Source organism: Gambusia affinis, linkage group LG02 (assembly GCF_019740435.1).
Source record: "Gambusia affinis linkage group LG02, SWU_Gaff_1.0, whole genome shotgun sequence".
Lineage (NCBI taxonomy): Eukaryota > Metazoa > Chordata > Actinopteri > Cyprinodontiformes > Poeciliidae > Gambusia > Gambusia affinis.
Window position 1 is genome coordinate 2,978,195 of NC_057869.1, and position 20,481 is coordinate 2,998,675.

Genomic DNA, 20,481 nt, shown 5'->3' on the forward strand with positions numbered 1-20,481 from the left:
AAATGTTTAAATATTGGGCACTCATGTAAATTTAGATTAACTCCATCTATAACAAGTAAACAATGTTTTGTTTGTACAGATTTATTCAATAAATTATAATATTACTGAAAACTTTATCAGTAAGTGAAACATGTTGTTTAGATGAATGTTTGAAAGTCTTTATTTCTAATTATGATCATTTTCCACTTACACCTCATGAAAACATGACAATTAAAATCAAAATATTACATCAAACCAATCAAAATATTAAACACAGAAATGTGGGCTTAATGAGAAGTACATTTAATATCTGATTTATTTTTAAAAGCCTCATCAGAAAACACCTTCTAATTTATTGGATTTGACTGTACAGCATCACTCTCAGATGAAACACAATATAAAGATGAGTTATGCACAAAATAACAGGATAACTAAATATTTTTTAAATTAACATATAAGTAAAGGATATTTTACTTCAATTTCTTTCTGAGAAAGTTTTTACTATAAAAATTAGGGGAAAACATTTTAACACGTATCCCATTTCCCTTTTATTAGAAACACATGTTAATTGCATTGAAAACAACAATACTGCTCACTAACACCTGTTGTTTAAAGAGCTTCAGTATAAATGAGAGACGTCAATGTTTCTAGTCTGTTCTGCTGAACTTGGTGCTGATTCACTTAAATATATCATTTATTAAAGTTTGTTAAAAATAAACAAAAGTAAATTAAATATAGAAGCTGAACCAAAAAAATACATCCTGAGTTGTTTTTTTTGTTTGTTTGTTTTTGGCTCCTAGAAAAGGTTTGGGTCAACATCTGAATTCCTCTACAGATGTAAACAAGATTTTTGTTGCTTAAATCTCGAATCTACAGTGCTAGATTATGTAAAACAATGATTTTTGATAATTGTACTTTAAAAGAGGGATTCTTCTTTGTTTATTATGTGGTTAATTGGGAATTAGCAGTCAGTACTTTATTGAAATAGATCCAGATTTTATTGCACACTGTGGCAGTTTTTTTTTTTTCCGTTGCTTTAGGGTGCAGTACCAACGATGAACACCAGGGTGCTTATATAATCGTCCCTGGGTGTAGGAGCTAGTACACACTGTTCAGTTTTAAAGCTCATAAAGGACCTTATAAACATCAGAGTGGGAATTTTAGTGAGAATCAGCTGCGCTTTTAAAGCAAAAAGTACTATTTGAAAACAGACAATAATCATTAAATTAAAAACGTCGGTAAATGGTAGACAGATTGCAAAATCTGTACAGGGCGTTTAAATACCATTAAGTCATAATATCATAAAAAATCATATTCACTGATTAGACTCGGAGTTTATTTCTGTTTAGTTTGATTATGATGAATATAATCAAGAAAACCATATCCATGTACTTTATAGACTTTATGTCTTTGGCTGGTTTTTTCATCTTGTTTTCATCATGTAAAGCATCTTGAGTTGCTTTGCTGCTAAACTTTGCTATGCAAATGAACTTCTGTTGCCTTTTGCATGAACCAGAGTGACGGAGGTCAGCCTGTGGTTCTGCTGAGGTCAGCAGGGCTCAGCTCAAATCGTGGCAGTGACAGATGCCAGTACAGCACATACCAGCTGCCACTAGGTGGCCAGAGAGTGTCCAAGCTGTCACCGATCCACCGGTGTGTGTGTGTGTGTGTGTGTGCGTGTGTGTGTGTGTGTGTGTGTGTGTGTGTGTGTGTGGCATTATGTCACCAGAAGTGTCACTATAGCTGAAGCCATTTGAGCTTTCTGTTTCCCGCTGAGGCGTTGTTCAGGAACCTAAAGGTTGCAGCTTTTAGATTCATATCAGGCCAGTTTTCTGGTCAATCAGAAAAGCCCAGTAACACCATGATAATTGGTGTTGTTGGTCCAGGCAACAATCCAGTTCTTTTTCTCCATAGCTCAGTTCATGTTCAACAGCTCTGACGTTTTGATAAACCCTGAATGCCTCCGTGTGCTGTTTCCTGAAGCTCTAAGTTTGAATCCTTCCAACACTCCTTTTTTCCTTCTTTGTCCTTCCACTAAACTTTCTGCTAATAGTTTTTAGTTATCTTTAGTGGCTTCTGAATAATGTGATAAAAATGTGTATTTTTTTTATCATAAATTTGTTTTAAAAAGATTATATTTTAGTAGTTAAAATCTAAAAGTATATAATATAATATGTGATGTGAGAATATAGCCATTAAAACTGATACAAATGTTAATTATTAATTGAGATGCACCACGATTAAAAAAATTCAATTCCAATTGGTTTCTGGTTTTATATAATAAAATCATTGAGATTTCATTGTGTTCTGTTAAGACTGTGTGAAGAAGTGCCTTTTAAACGTTCTCTTAATTATAAAGTGTGTTAGCATTAAAATCATTTAACCGTCTCTTTTTCTCCAAATCTCATTCAGGAAGACGTTAAATAAAATAGAAACAGTTATCCGACTTCATTTTGGCCACATCAAACCAGAGCAGCTGTTTTTTACAGTCCATGTGTGTTTCCAGTGAAAAACCTCGATCACATAACTCGTTTTGTTTTGATAGTTCCTGCTCTTTCTGTGGCTCTTTCTCAACCATTCGTCATTGTCAGTGATTTCCTCCTTATGGTGGAACATTTCTGAGTGACTTCACTGAAAATGACACCGATCTCCGACTTCAATGGCTTCCTTTATAACTGCGACCTCCTTAATAGCCATGACATCATCTGGCTGCGTTCACACACAAAGAGACGCCGTCCCCCAGGCCTCCATTGCCTCATTGTTGAAGTGGTGGAAAATGTGATGTTTGTCAGACGGATCTCCTCTGTAATTTGCTTGCTGCACATAAAAACTCCACATCATCATGTTAAAAGTCCAGAGTGGGGCAGTAACTGGTTCCCTTGAGTATGTTTTAGCTAAAGTTTCACCACACACAGACACAACCTGCAGTTTTTGTTTATAAGTTTTTATTGATAGAAACTAATTTTGCTATTTTTTGTTACTTTTTGTGATTTTCCACTGGATTTGTTTTTATTTTGGTCCATTTGATTATGTAATTTTTAAATATTAAATGATTAATAATTTGCTCAGTACTTGAGTAGACTTTTTACCAGATACTTTTTTTACTCTTACTTGGGTTATTTCTTGGACGCCTACTTTTTAATTTTACTTAAGTAATTTTATTATGAAGTATTTCTACTCTTACTTGAGAGAATTTCTGGATTTTCTACCCACTGAATAAAAAACAAACATGTTTTTTAACCAAAAATTCACCAGACACACACCTACAGTTTTTGATAAAGTTTCTAAGTTTATTATTGAAAAAAAAAAATAACTTTTTGTGATTTTCCACTTGATTTTTTTTATTTTAATTTTGATCCATCTGATGATATAATTTTAAATATTAAATGATTGATAATTTGATCATTTACTCAGTAATTGAATAGACTCTTTAGTAAATACTTTTTACTCTTGCTTGTGTAATTTCTTGGATGATACTGTTTACTTTTACTTGAGTAAAAACCCATTGAAGTAGTTCTACTCTTCAGTTTCTGGGTCCATTTCCCAGTTCTGTAAAGGTTGCAGAGCAGCCTGGCCTGGACGGCGCTGCGCTGCGCGGTGCTGTGGTCTGCAGCCCGGCATTTCTTCAGAGTGACTAAATTAGCTGACCCAGACGATACGGCGAGCACATCCTGCCGGTTTTATAGTGCAGATGGCTCATGATACGTTCGCCTCTGCAATTAGCAGGTGATTCACAAGGTGCAAATTGGTGTGTTGGTGTCACGTTTGGCATGCAGCTTGGTTTCAAACAGAGTGTTGTCCACAATAAAACTCTGCCTCAGAAAATGCAAACAAATGAGCTGAAAGAAAACAGTCGCCTTTAAATCTTCTTCACTGTGAAACAAACTTCTGTTGCTTTTGTGTTGCACCAGATTCTGATTCTTCCCCACATTTTCATTTTGTTTTGTCATCCTAATTTAATTCAATTATATTAAACCTTTTCTTAAAACATGATCTGAATTTCTGTTGCTTTAAAATTCCTTTCATGAGATGAATTTCTTCTTGTAGTAGCGCCCCCTAGTGTGCAAACTGCACCGAGATTCATGAATGAATTTCAACTTCACCTCCCCGAGGAAAAGGTACAACTTTAACTGGTACAGTTTAAAATAAAGCCCCCATAATAGATGGCTAATAAGTAGTGCATATGTTAATTCATCTATAGACACTTTATAAATCATTATAACTGTTTATTATGTATTAATTGAGGATAAGAAGAGAAAATCTACTGGTTTCCTGCCAAATAGTGAGCCAAATCTGTTCAAATCTTATTTTATCTAGAGTTATGTTAAACATTTCAGACTAGATTGTAAGCACAATAAACATTTGTAAATGTGATTTATTAGCATTTAGTCTCACTTCTCACCATTAATAACTGCATAATAAACAGTTATTAATGATTTATAACGTATTTACAGATTACAAACGTAACTATTTATTACCCATCCATAAGGTTAGCCATATTGTGAAGTACGCTTTAAATAAATAGGACTCACCTTTGAAGAGGACGATTTTAGATTACAGGGCTGCAGATCAGAGCTGCTATTACCTGTAAGAGTAGCATATTTAAAAACAGAAACAAAAAACTCCATGTTTGCTTTAACTTATTGCAAATGTAGAAAAAATATATATTAATGAAAGAAATGTTGTTTGAAAGAGTTGGTCCATGTTGAATATCTGCTATGTTTAATGTTTTTTGTTTTTCAAAAATTGTGACACTTTTGTCTTTCCATAAGCCCACAACTCGCTGTAAACTTCTTATTTCTGCTGAATGAAAACGAGTAGCGTCTCGAGCCTCTTATTAAAAGCCGTTCTTGCATTGCTGTGGTGTGGAGCGCGTTGTTTACTGTATCACTTAACAAAAAGACATAAAAACACACATAGATACTTCTCTGATTGATGGGGATTTTATTGGACTAAAGTAAAATTAGATATGCAGATTTTCTGAAATATCTACTAAATCACTACTAAAATATAGAGATGCATTTCTAGAAAAAGTGTTTTGTAGTTGTGCAGGATAATAAAAGGTTTATTTTCCCTAAAGGAATCAGCCAAAACGCTGCAGATTGTTTACGACTTATGATCTGCCATAAATTGTGGTGCCTGGGTTGAAATGTGAATTCAATCAACATGTGCTTTTATCTCTTTGTGATGCTTCAGTCAGCTGTGATCAGAGCCAGATGATCCAATCTGATCCCCAGAGGATCCATTCACATCCAACAGAACCAGAACTTTCCGATCACGGTTCCATGTTAGATGAAAATCCCACATAGAAATAATCTCAGCAGATTTTCTGTGTTCATGTTGGATTTCCTTACTCGTGTATACAGATGTTGACACTTTTAATCTGTTTCAGCATTCTGCACTGAATCCAAACCTCACTTTTCCGAGATAAAATAAAATTGCGACCTTGTTTTATTCATTCATTACCGATGGTATTGGTATGTTCTTGCTGAATACTGAGACGTTCTGCAATTCTTTCTCCAAGCAACATAAAAATAAACACTTTCATACCGATTGATCTGGCTCATTTCCTCCTGCACCGTTTCAAAGTTTATGCATTTGATGGGAGGGATGTTCCATATTTTCAACATTTGGACATTAAAACATTTATTCAAACTCAAATGTATCTGATTAGGATTTTTGTGGTAAACCAACACAACACAGTGTCACAATATTTCTAATGACTAAATCCGACTTTGAGTAATTTACTCTATAATTAAAAATGCACATCACACTTTCCAAATTTTGTGTCCATATATAGATAATAAAATCCCATAACTTGGTTTGCAGTTGTGACGTATCAGAATGTGATTATTTGCTAAAATAATTTGTTTTTTTTTTCCCAGCAACCGTAATATTTTGACAGTTCCTGCTCATCCATCCTCCCTCTGCTGCATTACCTCAGCTGCCACTCCCCGTCTGTTTCCTGTGGGTTTTTTCTCCTGAGGTTCACATCAAGTCCAACTTTTCAGCAGCTGAATCAAGTTTATCCAGATGTTCTTGCACAATGAAACCAGTTATTGTCGTCTTTAATTAGTCCCGCTGGAGGATTCTTCGAAAAACAAAGTGTTTTCTTTCACGCCACATAAACTTTTCCACAGATTCATATTTCATCCCATCAAATGAAAAAATATAAATTCCGAGGATATTATTATGTATGTATCTCATTTTCAGTTTGATGTCTGAGAAAGTCATTTTTTTGTTGCCTGGTTAAAAGCCATTAGTTCATTTATTGACAAAATTACGGCAGAAATGTTTCCGCAGTGAATCTCTGAGTTTCGTTGAAGAAAACTTTAAATTTATTTGCTGAAAAGGGAAGAAAATTTTAATGTGAACATGCCAGGTTTTGCCAAACAAGAGTCTCGGTGCTGCTCCTTCTTAAGACGCTCCTCTGGCAATATGTAGTGTACATCTTATCCCTGGAAAATGTTATTTCACCGTGTTATATTCCAGTGTGCTTTGGTTGGAGATCAACCAGTAAACCTGTCACCTGGCTGTTCTTTTGTCACACCGAGTTCCCTCTCCTGCAGTTTGGCTAGAGAGAGCATCACCTCATCAGGACTCATGGTGGAAAACAACTAAAAGTTAACAAGCTGTGAAACACAGATACCCACTCAAACCATTAGCCAACCAGTTAACAGGCCACTGGTGCTCATTATTTCTCTGCTGCATGCCGATGGTCATATCTGAACCCCGAGTTTCTCTCTGTTTGAATTTCATAACTTGTAGTGATAAAATACAGCTAACAGATATCTGGTGCTATTTGTAAAGTTACGTTGTTGCGTTATTTCGCCTGGCATAACAGATGTTATTCGTTCATTTATAAATGTTGCAGTTTCAAGCTAAAAAATTAATTAACAAGTTAAATATTTAGCTTGAAGATTAATATTTAGTTTGCTAACTAAGTATTTACTTTGAAGCTAAATGTTTAGTGAGCAATATAAAAATGTAATTTGAGGCAAAATATTTATCCAGCTAACTAAATATTTAGCTTCAAATTACTATTCAGTTATCAAGCTAATTATTATAGCTAAACATTTATATTTAATACTACATTAATACTGCATGTAAACGTGGAAAGGTTAGGGTTTAATTCAGAACATGAACTAATTTTAAACTCATTTAAAAGTTAAATTAGCAACTTTACTGTAAATGTTTCCTACTCAATCTGAAAGAATCTGACCTGAAACTTTGAAAGTTTTCATAAAAATAAAACAACACAGAATGCACCATAAAACTGGACGCATGCTGACGGCGTGTTGGTGTCCGTGCCGGCTGCAGGGTGACGGTGCAGCGGAGCCAGGAGGATGCAGAGGAGGTGGAGCGGGAGCGGCGGAGGAGAGCCAGGGAGAAGCAGAAAGAAGAAGGGATCCTGTCCTTCCCAGAGCCCCGGCAGCAGGACGGCACGCAGAGCACAGAGTGAGTTCAGCACACAGGGTTCACCTGCAGCTCCTTCAGGGTCCCAAGGGAAACGGTGTGACAGGAAAAAAACTGCATTTCAGAAAAAAGATGAAAAACATTTTTATTTTACAGAACATATTAAACACTTTGATGCAGAAGCTGAGAGCAGACGTTTTTCACATGTACTTTTTACCAAAATAAAGTGTTCATTTCTTGATAGTTTTCTTGAGATAACAAGTTAATATCCCGTTTTCCACATGTACTTTTTCCTGAGGCTTTTCTTTAGATAACAAGGTTGTTTTCTTGATAGATTTCTCATCTTAAAAATTTATTCTTGAGAAAACAAACTTGGTTTTCTTAAGAAGATTGGTGTGTGTTAAACCTCACTCCATCCACTATAACTCTTTAAAACGAGAAAATTTGAAAGTAGCACATTATCTCGAGAAAACATAAGCACAAAATGATTAATTTGATTCTGAAACATTTGCTGAAAATTGTTTATTCTTCTAGTTGTAACTTCAACCTTTACACTTATCAATGTTTAAAGTAATTTCACTTTGTGTTTTGAGAAAACTTTCAGTTTGTTTGCATGTGTATCATTTCTTGTTTGTTTTCTGTGCTGCTCGTTTCATTCCTCTGCCTTGTTGTTCTTTTGTAGCTTTGCAGGTTTTGAGCCGTCTGCCGCTGGACATTTCGTACCAACCATGCATCAAATCGCTCCACCTGGAAGATGTTTTGCTCCCACTTTGACTGCTGATCCTGTAAAGTAATTTTCTTTGATCCATTTGTTATAATACATACTCCAATAAGTACAACCTACCAGCAGGAGGCAGCATTGAGTAATTTACTCTTATTTGTCAAGAGTTAGCAGAAGTAGAAAGAGTTCAGGATCAAAGGACTTGGTGGAATAGAACATTTTCAGAAAATAATACACCTGAAATTTTACATTTTTTCATGACTATTTATCCAGATATTTTAAAGAAATATGTACGAAAAATGAAAAATTAACTGGAAAACAATGGCTCTAGTACATGGGTATGAATTGGTTTGTTTACAGGTGCAAATTGTTGTACTTTCTACTTTAAAAATACATCTGGTCCACTTTTAGATGAACAAAACATGCCTCTGTAGATCCCATCTACTCCACTGGAACAAAACACCAAACATATTTTACTGTCAGTATCTCCAAGGATCCGTCTGATAACGTGAGCTGAGCTGAAACTGGACACCGTTTTGCCTCTCTGTTTGATGTTTCCATGGTTACCGTCTCTGTTGACATGGAGCTTGATGGCACAAGTTCCGTCTACCATCTGCATCTCCTTTGTGTGACATTAGAAAGCCTTGGATGCTTGATTAGGAAACTAAGCAGCAGCAGGAGCAAGTAAACACTCACACACTGTAAATCACTTTCATTGTTTGTCCAGCTTTAACATCTACGTCCCCCTGCTCTCTGGGAAGAGTTTTTCCATTGAAAATCACTTAACAAGACAACCAATCCAGACAGAATCAATATTCAGAGACTAAAACAAAGCAGTGCGTATCCGTGTTTCCTTCAATAGTTTTTGACGTATCGCATTAGAAAAGATTGATGGAAACAGCAAAATTAAAATAATTTTTTTTTTCTCAAAATAGTTGCGCTTTCTTGAGATTAGTTTTTTGATTTTCTGAAAAAGACCTAATTAGCTTAACACATTTGCTGAATAAGTTACGTTTAAGGACAGCAGGTAGCTTCGCCATGCTAGTTAGCATGACAGATCAATTACAAGTTGCCTGATAGCAACATATTACCGAAATCTTCTCTGTTGTTGTAAAATGTTAAGTTCATGCTGGTTGAAATCTTCTGCTTCCTGTTTATTACATCAACATTTGACTAAACTGAACTTTGCCTAGCTTAGATGATTCTCTCCAAATCATTAGATAGTAGAAAAAACTAGTAGAAAAAAAGTTTGCTCACAATTTGCATTTACAATTGGATGTAAACTTAGCTAACTGTCATTTATGGTGCACTCACACCAGTTCTGTTTTAATAAAACTCCAGTTCATTTGGGGAGGTGTGAACGCTAATCGACCAAAAAAGGAAACTCTGGTCTGTCTACAAACCTCAGTCTCAGTTCGGCTGAGGGAAACTCTGGTTTGAATTTCTATGTGAACACCAAGCGCAGCAGAGACTGCTCCAAAAGCAGGAAGTGGACTATAGCACAGGGCATTCTGGGTAAATAAAACCAAAACAAATGTGAAAGCCTAGCGCTAGCAGGAAAAATGGTTCCCATTTTTTTATTTTTTTATTTTTTTTTTACCAAAGACAAAGACAAACCCTAAAAACATTAAAGTCTGACAATACTCCATTTTGTTTACATTTTGTAAAGTAGAAAGTTGCCCTCAGTGTCTTCCTCAGAGGATTTTCTGTTGTTCTGTCCAGTGATGTTTGGTGCAGCGCCCCCACAGGCGAGGAGGGGAACAGGCTGCTTAAAGGATTTGGATCACAGTGCAGTGTGAAAGAGAATCACAGCAGCTGAAAATGTAACAAATGTGTGAGAAAAAATGCAAAAACAAAGGAAATCAAAAGCATACATTATAAAACCACAGTAGTTTGCGGGTAGTGGTGCATGCAGCTTTCTGTACTTTCCTGGTCTTTCCTGGAGGCGAAACAGAACCTCTATGTCCCAAACATTTCTGGTCTGTTTTCAGGTCCGAAGAGGAGCTGAAACCTTCCCGCTTTGTTCTGGAAGAAGACGAAGGTTTCAGCGACTGGAGTCACAGGTTGGAGAACCGTCATGAGACGGAGGAGCAGGAAAACTGCAGGCCGAAGGAGCACAAACTGTCTGCAGCATCAGAGTCTAAACATGAGGATGAGGAGGAGGGAAGAGGAGGAAGGAGCTCTGAGGAAGATTCAACACGACTTTCAGAGAGGTTTGTTCTCTGTAGAGTTTGTTTCATGGAGTAATCCACTTATGGAAACAAGCAAAAAGTATTTCTGAGAATAAATGAGGCTGAGCTAAGATCAATTAATTAGAACAGGGGCGTCACTAGGTTTTAAGGACAAGGGGGCTTTGACCCGAGGAGGACGTGAGCAAATGCTCCGGGCAAAAACAAAATGGACTTTTAATGAAAATCTCTTCTACTACAAAATATGAATGTAAACAGTTCATCTCTATAAATAAACAGTTGTCTAGCAAATGTTGCTAAGATAATTAGCAAACTTTCAGGCTTTTATCATCTGCAGTGTAATTCTAGCCATATTTTACACCAACCATCCAGACTATTATACTTTGCAGCAAAGGGAATCTGACAGATTTCTGATCACGTTCGAGTTAAAAATGATAGATTATTTATTTAAACTCCTGTTGGGGAAAAAAAGTTTTGTACAAAAGACATCGAGGCTTCAGTTTCTCTAAAATAGGACTAATGATGCCGCTGATAGAGAACTAATTAAAGTTCCTCTCTGCAAGTCTGTCTGTTTCTGTCAGTTTAAACGTAATGTTTGTTTAGCCGCTAACTACAGAAGAAGATGTTCCTTCGTTTCTCCTCTGGCGTTTTGCAGACATCCAGCTCCCAAACTCCAGTCAGGACGTCGTACAGCTCCTCTGTCTTCCTGCCGCAGGACGCCAGGCAGCATCACGCCGCAGGACATCCTGCAGACCGGACGTCGTACCTGGCAGCAGGGACGATAAGGACGAGGTGAAGCCCACAGCGCCCCCTAGAGCAGCGGTTCCCAAACCGTGACAATGCTACATAATATGTAAACAAACTTCAACTATTAGAATGTTTTTTATTCAGTGTTCAATAATTATTACATTTATTTAGCAAAAATGCTGCATCATAGCTTCTGAATTTGGGAGAATTTTGTTATTAGATAATATATTATGACTTTATTACCAGATAAAACAAATTTTCATCACAATCCTCCCCCTGCAGGCCTTCACTTTGTAAAATAATGTCATAAGGGCCCAGGAGAATTTTTTTTCTTGATTATTTTACAATAAATTAAGAAATTCAACTTGGTATGATATTTAAAGATCCTTAATGAAAAAATGTTTATATTTTTGTCTGTCATTGAGAAAACTGGTTGAAAATCGATGTATTAACAGCATGTTTACGTTTGTTTGCGTAACATCCTGTCCTGTCAGACACAACCACAACTAACAGACGGCGTTCATGTTTGACCTGATTTGCTCCAGAGTTTTGCACACGTTTGTTTTGAGTTTAACCAAAAGAAAAAGAAATAAAACTTTAGATTACTCACAAATAATATATTAACACAGAATTCCTACCTGGAAAAACTTTACAAAAACCTTAAACTGTTGGAGAAATACATTAACCATTTAAGATGCTGCATAAATCACTAAAAACAATATTGCAACACAAAAGAAAAAAAATCCCCATGTCACCTAGGGGGCGATGTTTAACCCCACTCAATGTCCAACTGTCACTTTTTATGTTTATAAATTATTTCCATCATAATACTTAACAGCAGCCGATAGACGTAAACGACTCTATGACAGCTGCTAAAATGAATTAAAACAATGTAAAAGATGAAAACACGCAGTGGCTTCTAAAATTAACATGAATTAAACTTCTGCTGAAACGATTAATCAGTCATTGGGATTTATCCATCCATCCATCCATTTTCTTTACACCCTTCTTCCCTAAATGGGGTCGGGAGGGTTGCTGGTTCCTCTCCAGCTATGTTCCAGGCGAGAGGCGGGGTCACCCTGGACAGGTCGCCAGTCTGTCGCAGGGCAACACAAAGACTTACAAGACAAACAACCATCCACACACACACTCACACCTAGGGAGAATTTAGAGAAACCAATTAACATGACAGTCATGTTTTTGGACTTTGGGAGGAAGCCGGAGAACCCAGAGAGAACCCACCATGCACAGGGAGAACATGCAAACTCCATGCAGAAAGACCCCGGGCCGGGAATCGAACCCAGGACCTTCTTGCTGCAAGGCAACAGCTCTTGGGATTTATTGATTATTGAAATTATCGTCAACTGATTTAGTAATTGATTAATTGTTAACTGGAGAATACAGACTCATAAAAGGTTGTTTGCAGAAAGAACAGAGTCAGAGCAGATATTTAGCCAAAACTGGCCAAATATACACATTTACACACATTTTGTATTTAAAATAAAACAAAACCTACATCTGAAAGTATGTTCCACACAAAACTCCTGTGAATCCTATGAAGCACCTTTTAATATCCAATTATTACTCAGGTAGTAAAATCAGCAGATCAACCCTTCACTGAACTTTTCACGTGTTGATGTTAGAAATAACGATTAATCAGTTAATTAGAGTAATCAGTTTCTAAAATAATTGTTAGTTTCAGCCTTAAATTATAGAACAAAGTATCACAACTCCATTAAAGTGAGGTAGAATTAAGAAGCCAATAAATCCTTTCTAAAGCACTTGTGATATTTCAGTAAAATATTTCTGCTTCTATGCCAGAAACTTCGACCAGAGTGGAGGAGCTCACCGGCTGGACGTGGATGAGGAGCAGAAGACGTGGGAGGAGGAGGAGGAAGAGGAGGAGGATGATGATCGAGAGATGAAAACAATGCTGCAGATGCAGCGACAGACTTCAGCTGATGAAGAAATTCAGGAGGAGGAAGAAGAGCGAAGCTCCGCTGGTGAAAACAGGGGAGGAATCCACATCAGGAAGCCGCAGACACACAGGCCAGCGGAGGAGGAAGAATATCACAAAATGAAAAACAAGGTTTGCAAAAAATGCTGCTGAATTTATCCTGTTATTATCTTGAACATGTTCATTTAAAACTTTCAGTTTTTCACGTTTTGAGTTAGAAAAGGCAACAAGCAAAAGGCGAATATTGGATGCTCAGTATTCACTAAAACATCCCAAAATGAATTAATCTAATTTGGATTCTGTTTTAATGTTTGCAACCGTTTGATATTTTATCCGTCTGTAAATTATTCACATCAGATTTGATTTTCTTGGGGCGCACTGTGGTGGCGTAGGGGACAGCGCGCCCCACATTTGAAGGCCCTGAGTCCTCGACGCGGCCGTCGCGGGTTCGATTCCCAGACCCGGCGACATTTACTGCATGTCTTCCTTCCTCTCTCCTTCCCCCTTTCCTGTCAGCCTACTGTCATATAAGGGACACTAGAGCCACAAAAGACCCTCTGGAGGGGAGAAAAAAAAAAGATTTGATTTTCTTTCTTTGATTTTATTTTTGATCTGGGCCTGTGTGTGTACACTTCTGCTTCACAGAACCAGGTGTAGTTCACACTCCGACCACTAGATGATGACAAAGCGCTTCTAACAGGATTCTAATAGAATTGAGTTGATACATAAACGAAACAGGTATGAAGCTAATTAGCATCAATCGGGGGGCTAAGAGAAAATCATCATTCACACAGATTAGTAATTCCTGCTAATCCTCTCACTAGATGAATTATTCTGATGAACGTAACCGACAGCGCTCCTTGTTTTATCGTTTATTGACAGTCGTAAAATGCACACGACTGTCACAGAAGCGACTAATGAAAACTTCTGAAACATTTATTGTTTACTTATAGTTGAAGATTAAATTAAAGTTTTCTCTTTATAAAATCTACTTTAACCCGTCAAAAATGACTTTAAAACATGCCCCACATGTTGTGGATGGAAGAGGTTAAAATAATAAAACACTGTATTTCATTTTGCTCAGACACTGGTAAAGAAATGTGTAAAATTAGATGTTATACTTACAAGAACATTTTCCCATGTTACAAATGAAATGAGCTACTAATGGAACTAGAACTTTTTCATCGATTTTAAGGAATTATTGACATAAAACAAGCTCCTGTATCTTACTGAAAAGTTACTTTTAAGCTACTTTTGTATTATTCCAAGTGTAGTAAGATATTTACACAAGAAACTAGACCAAAAATACTTAGATAGAGTTTGTCTTTTTGCAGTGTAGATAAGAAATTTGGGTTTGAATTTGACTCTGTGTTAGTTGGGTCACAAATTCCCATATTTTCCCTCCTCTCTGTCTTTAGTTTCATAAAGGTCTCAGACACATGTGGGTCTTTTCTAATAAGCTACAGTCTGGCTTCAAGGTTGAAAGCAATAAAATCAGAAGAATGTTGCTTTGGCTCGCACAGAGCTGCAATGAAATGTTACCTGACGAAAGCAGCGATGATGTCAGATCCCAGACCAAATTCCACTTTTTACCAGCAGCTCGTTAGTCATTAGTCTTCTGCCCAACAACGCAATGCACAAAAGCCATGCAAAAAAAGTGCAGATGCACATAATCACAGGTGAAATCCTCTCAGAATAAAAAACTCCTCAAGAGCAGCTTTCTGTTTCAGCGATCAGAGGAGAGTGAGAGAAGACGGGATGCGGTGAGCGGCGGGCCGGCAGCGTCTCACCTCAACAACAGCGAAGGCGAGGAGTCGTTAAACTGCTACGGCCCCATGAGTCCAACATTCAAGGTAACCAGTAAAAACACAGGCATTCTGCTCAACACGTCTGTTCTGCTTATTTTTGGCTGCAGAAACTGGTTTGATGAGACAAAGTGATGTTCAAAATGCTTAAACATCTTTTCTTCTGCTTGCAGAAACTCCTCATACAATTCTACCCAGTAAGTAAAAATAAATTTAAAAAAACTTTTCTAGCAACTCAATTTTATTTCTCTGACCAAAAGTTTGTTTTGTTCTTTTAAAGTTTTTGGCAACCAATCTGCTTTATTTTTATTTTTTTTAATGTATTTATTTTTCCCATTAAGGAAGTGAACAAATGAGAAATATAATCATATCATGTTAGTTTTTCTTTTTGTTAATTTGTGAAAGAACGAAGGTTTGTTTGCAATCCTGATGTTAGTCAAGGTAATTGTGTTGATGTAGTGCCTCTTGTGGTGAAGATCAGTATTACAGAAATAAACTAAAATGTTTTTCCACAGCTGAAGGAGTTTTTTTCTCTTTCTTAAGAAAATTTGTTGCTATGTAGATTAAGTTTCTCTCTATTATTTTTATTTGTTTATTTTTTTAAAATAACAACAATTAAATTAGAAGATTACCTGAGAGTTTATTCCAGAGGGAAAAACAGATGATATGAAAAATAAATTTCCAATCAGAGTTTGTAAAACGATTTCAAAACATTTTGTTTTACATTATTTGCCCTTCATGGCTTCTGTACTTTTGTGACGTATCTTCATTGTGTCCTCATTGTTCTGAAAGAAAAAACAATCTAAATGAACTGAAAATGTTGTGAATTGAACACAAGTTGGATCCACAGCAGACGATGAGAATCTGATCACGTTTTTAAGAAATAGGGAAAGAAAAAAAGGTTACAAAACAATCTATAAACATGAAATGAGATTTAAAAATCTGTCTCATTTGTTGCATCTCTTTGTGTCTCTCAACAGGACGAGGTGAACAGTCGAGTCTCACCGGATGGAAAATGTTCGGTGAGTTCACGCCTCGTTCACGTCGATCCGACGTGACAGAAGAAATAAACCTTTTGTCTTTGAGCAACTGCTTGAAAAAGATGCTAAATCAAGAAGCTGTCCAGATATTCATCTTTAGGTTTTTAGAAATTTAGATTCATAGTTTATATGTACACTTACAAATATACATAATAGGTTTCAAAATGTGGTCAAATACAATTTTTAAGCGTTTAAACCAGTGATTCTCATGTCTTATTTGTTTTTTCCTCAGATAACAGAGAGGGCCGAGTCTCTCAGAAGAAGGTAAGTCCAACTTAGAAAATACTATTGATGCTATTATATATTTTAAATGAATATATAAATAAACCTGGATTTATAATAGTGAATTCATTATATTAGTTTTCTTTAAAGAACATATGTTTCAAAGCTTTCCACTGTTCATCAATGCTCATTAATCTGTGCACATTTATTTTTTTATTCTTCATTTTGAAGCACCAGCAACGTAAAGAAGACATCGCCACGGCTTTCTGTTTCTAAGATTGATAAGCGATTGGAGGAATACACACATGCTCTTGAGGTAAAACCATGTCTGCTTTTGTTTTTTAAATTATTTAGAGATACTGTTTAATTTAAGCTTCCTGATTTCAAGCAATAAATAATTCACATAGTCATGTATTAACAGATATTTCTATTTTAAAAGAAAAGTATCTAGTTTTAAAAATGTTTTTAGTCTCAGTTGAACAAATTTATTCTCAGTTATAAAAGCAGGATTTGGGTCGTTTTCTTTCAAAACGTTTGCTAAATATTTTTTTTTTTACCTTGATTTAAAAGTTAAAAATTTATTAACAAATTTGTATTATTCTTGATCTGCAGCTGGGGGCCACAAAAAATCAGCTCCAGGGCCACAAATGTCCCCAGTGGCACAATTTGGACTCCCCTGGTCTAACATGCATGAATATCTCAACTTTTTGAATATTTTTATGGAGCTAAATTGGGGCCATAACCTTTGTTCAAAATAAAAATAAATTGAAAATGAAAAAAAAAATGTTTCTAACTGAAAAAAACTGAAACTGAAAAAAAAATGTTCAAAGCTGCTTTTCAGTTTCATTTTTTTTCTTTTGAACCAACGTATGGCTGTGATGTAGCTCCATAATCTGCTTGCTTTTCTGAAGATTTCCTCAAAGGAAGGAAGGTCGAGCTGTCAGGCGCTGACTGACCTCACGAGCCCCGCTGAACCGGTCGCATCGAAGAAGAATCTGTTTGAAGCCGGAGACGCCTGGAACCAAAACATCGTCTCAGCCGCTGCGTCCAAGGTCACGACCAAAATGATCCATCGTTAAACTCTGTCCTTTTCAAAGAAAAAAGTTTCTGGAGATTTCTGAGGCATCATATTGTTGTAGATTTTTCAGAAAAGTAGTTTTTCACATCTGTTCCAGGACGCAGACGGTTTAAAGGTTGGTGTGGCCGATCTGATCAACCAGTGGGTGAAAGGAGGCGAAGACGGAAGCAGGAGCGGCTCGCCCTCAAAACCAGCAGTGAGATGGAGCTTCTTTTTTATTTCAAGCATAATATCAGATATTTTATCCTTTACCTTTTTTTTGTTTGGCTCAATAACAATGGTCAACAATTTAGGATTCAAATTTCAGAAAAAAATTGCATCAGCTTTCTTGTTTTAGCTCTGAAGGAAATTTAGGACTTAATAAAGAAGTCACACTGCAAAAACAAAAAACCTTACCAAGTATTTTTGCTTAGTTTCTAATACAAATATCTTAGTACACTTGAAATAAAACCAAACTAATTTAAAAGTAACTTTTCAATGAGATGTAGGAGTTTGTTGTAAATTAATAATTCCTTAATATTTAGGAAAAAGTGCTACTTAAACTGTACCCTTATAAGAAAAAAAAATATTTTGTTAAAAGAAGAATCTGTTGGAAAGCAGCCAGATTTATTACTGACTTAAAACAATTTCCTAAATCTTGCTTAAAAGTTACTTGTAAATTAATATATTTACACTAGAAATTAAATCAAAATATAAGATTTTGTGTTTTTCAGGTTTGGAAGAAATATGGTCAAGAGAAAACCATTTCCTGAAAATCAAAAGTTCATCACAGTCTGAACATTAGAAGAATGAGAAAGTTAAATTCCCGTAAAGCGGACAGTTGCTGGTAATCCCCAGATATAAACTCCACATGTCTGCAACCCTCTACAAGCTGCTCCTCGGCGTATTTATGGACATTTCTGAGCTGGATGTCCAGTTTTCCAAGTGTGTAGTTTCAGGTTGAGGAATTTATTACAACATGCCTTTTGCCAACAGTCAAACAACTGACAACACTCTTCTTCAGATGTTCAACATCTGTATTTACTTCTGAAGGCTGGAGGTATTGTTCATCATGCTCAAAGTGGCTCGACTGGAAGCGTGGAGCTTCTTTTACCAGGAGCGTTTAAAGTAGAAGATGAAAACAGCTTCATCTTCGAATCCTCTTGTCATGTTGATTTATCCAAAAGCTGCTCTCATTGCTGTCTTATTCACTGCTTCATGTCTCCACATCTGGCGTCAATCAGGCACAGTTTGTCAGAAGTTTGGCAGTTCATTCAGACAAAGATGGCAAACCTTTGTTTGTGATTCTGCCTGGTTTTAGGAAATAAGACCTGGCGGGGTTTTAAACAAGAAGAATTTATGGGAAAGCCTCGGTGACGCATTATCTTCAACAACAGACGGAAAGGTAGTCAGCAACACTGCTGAATTTCTCTTCATCACATTCATTTATGTGTTCATTTCTAAACCGGCAGCCAGAAACTTTCACCTAGGACAATCTGTCTAACATCTGGACCACATCTGTTATTTTATAATGTCTAGGACTGGACTGTAAATCAATAACAATAGACAATTCAATATTTAATATATAGAATATTAACTGAATTAACAGAACTACACAGCATTCTGGGAGATGTAGGCAGAAGAAAAACTTTAGCTCCTCAACCACTAGTCTAGATCTGTAGAATCAGCTAAGGCTGCGTTCACACTGCAGCCTGAAGAGGCCCAGTTCCGATTCTTTGTGAAATCGGATGTTTGTTGTTGTGGCCTATCACACTGTATGTGATCTCCAGCGTGAACAGGCAAACTACCTGAAAGTGTCCCGCATGGGCAGTAGAGAGCGCAGTAACATCAGCGTTCTCAGTGTTTTGCCAACCGCCATAAGAAGAAAAAGTGCTCTGTGTTTGCAGAACTTAGCATAAATGCTAACCGTGGAGCATAGCTTACACATTTGAAGTTGTTGTCCGACTGGAGCAGCATATTAACAACTTAATCCTCATTATAGTCCGTCATGGTTCTTGTTTTTCTTCCCACTTTCCAGGACGCAGAATAGTGACATTTGTCGAGTATCAGTGACGAACAGGTCGGATGAATGCGACCTGGCCGTTAGGTCACATTTGAATCGGATTTCTATCGGAAACCCAAATGGCCTGGGTCGCATTCGAAAAGAATCCGACCCGAGTTGTTCAGACTGTTATGAAAAGATCGAATACAGGTCGCATTACGTCAAAGAAATCGAAATTGGGTCACTTCAGGCTGCAGTGTGAATGCAGCTTTACTCACTCACGCCCTTTTGGTTACCTAGCAACTCATTCATTCTTTGGTTACCAAGCAACAACCTGTTAAGTAACTTGCCCAGCAGCAGTTTATGATTTTGCCACAGTGCCTCTTAACTGTTTAAAAATAAAAAACAGATCCGTGGAGTAAAAACTTTGGCTGAAACAGTAAAGGCCACACCACCAGTTAGAATTTAAAACAAAAAAACTAATCAATAATTATCAATATCAACTGATACACAACGGTTTTATTGCTTTTCAGCCGTATTGTCCAACATTACTAATGGCTAATGCATTTGTAAATTATTTTTATGCTAATTTTTAACTTTGCTTTCAAAAATATCCTAGCTAAGCCATTTAATTTGGCTTTAATTTAATTATTTTTCCCTTGGTAAAGTTTAACACACAAAATATGTCTATGAAGTAGTAGCACTACAAGAAAAGTTTTAGGTAAACCTCTGAACATACAGTGCAGGTGTCTATTAAATGCACCTTATGGGGTGCAGTGGTGGCACAGGGGCAGAGCGCGGCCCATGTATTGAGGCCTTAGTACTCGTGCCGGTGGTCACAGGTTCGAGTCCCGGCCTGGCGACCTTTGCCGCATGTCTTCCCCCTCTTTCCTGTCAAACTACTTTCAAATAAAGGCCACAAAAAACCTTTTTTTTTTTTTAAAAATGCACCTTATTAATACTGTTTTCTCATTAATTTCAGGAAAACTCCACCAAGAGGTATAAATATGTGGTAACGGGTCACGGCAAGTATGCAAAGGTTTCTGGTAACGGCTGCAGTGAAGATGTAAGCTGCCAGGCAGGTGAGAAGTGTCCTTAAATGGTAGATAAAAAATTATGAATTGACTTAATCTAATTTAGGGTTCACAGTTTTATCTATGTTTTTATCTTTTTGTGTTGCTTCTTGTTGTTTTTGTATGAAAGTAGCTTTCTATATTTTTCATACTGATAAATATATATTTTAGTAAGTGTAGTTGTGACAAAATGGGTGTACCAAAAAAAGAACAAAAATCTGTGTCATTATTTTGCATTTTGCAACCAGAAATGCATTTACATTAATATATATA

At 36.5% G+C, this 20,481-nt stretch overlaps 1 protein-coding gene across 6 annotated transcripts in view; it reads left to right on the top strand.

The window, feature by feature from the left end:
• Positions 1-20,481, top strand: part of LOC122845129 (non-muscle caldesmon-like) — a 32,842-nt gene that overhangs the window by 4,334 nt on the left and 8,027 nt on the right. For 2 of the 6 annotated variants that reach the window (XM_044141231.1, XM_044141198.1), the window contains exons 2-15: positions 7,300-7,437; positions 8,078-8,185; positions 10,108-10,328; positions 10,959-11,097; positions 12,874-13,141; positions 14,740-14,862; positions 14,988-15,011; positions 15,795-15,836; positions 16,087-16,118; positions 16,308-16,392; positions 16,988-17,128; positions 17,252-17,350; positions 18,455-18,538; positions 20,118-20,217. In XM_044141231.1, the coding sequence (XP_043997166.1) occupies positions 7,300-7,437; positions 8,078-8,185; positions 10,108-10,328; positions 10,959-11,097; positions 12,874-13,141; positions 14,740-14,862; positions 14,988-15,011; positions 15,795-15,836; positions 16,087-16,118; positions 16,308-16,392; positions 16,988-17,128; positions 17,252-17,350; positions 18,455-18,538; positions 20,118-20,217 (1,604 nt within the window). Of the gene's footprint in view, positions 1-7,299; positions 7,438-8,077; positions 8,186-8,208; positions 8,801-10,107; positions 10,329-10,958; positions 11,098-12,873; positions 13,142-14,739; positions 14,863-14,987; positions 15,012-15,794; positions 15,837-16,086; positions 16,119-16,307; positions 16,393-16,987; positions 17,129-17,251; positions 17,351-18,454; positions 18,539-20,117; positions 20,218-20,481 lie in introns of those variants that run through there. The other 4 variants (XM_044141214.1, XM_044141206.1, XM_044141223.1 and 1 more) reach the window with 4 other exon arrangements.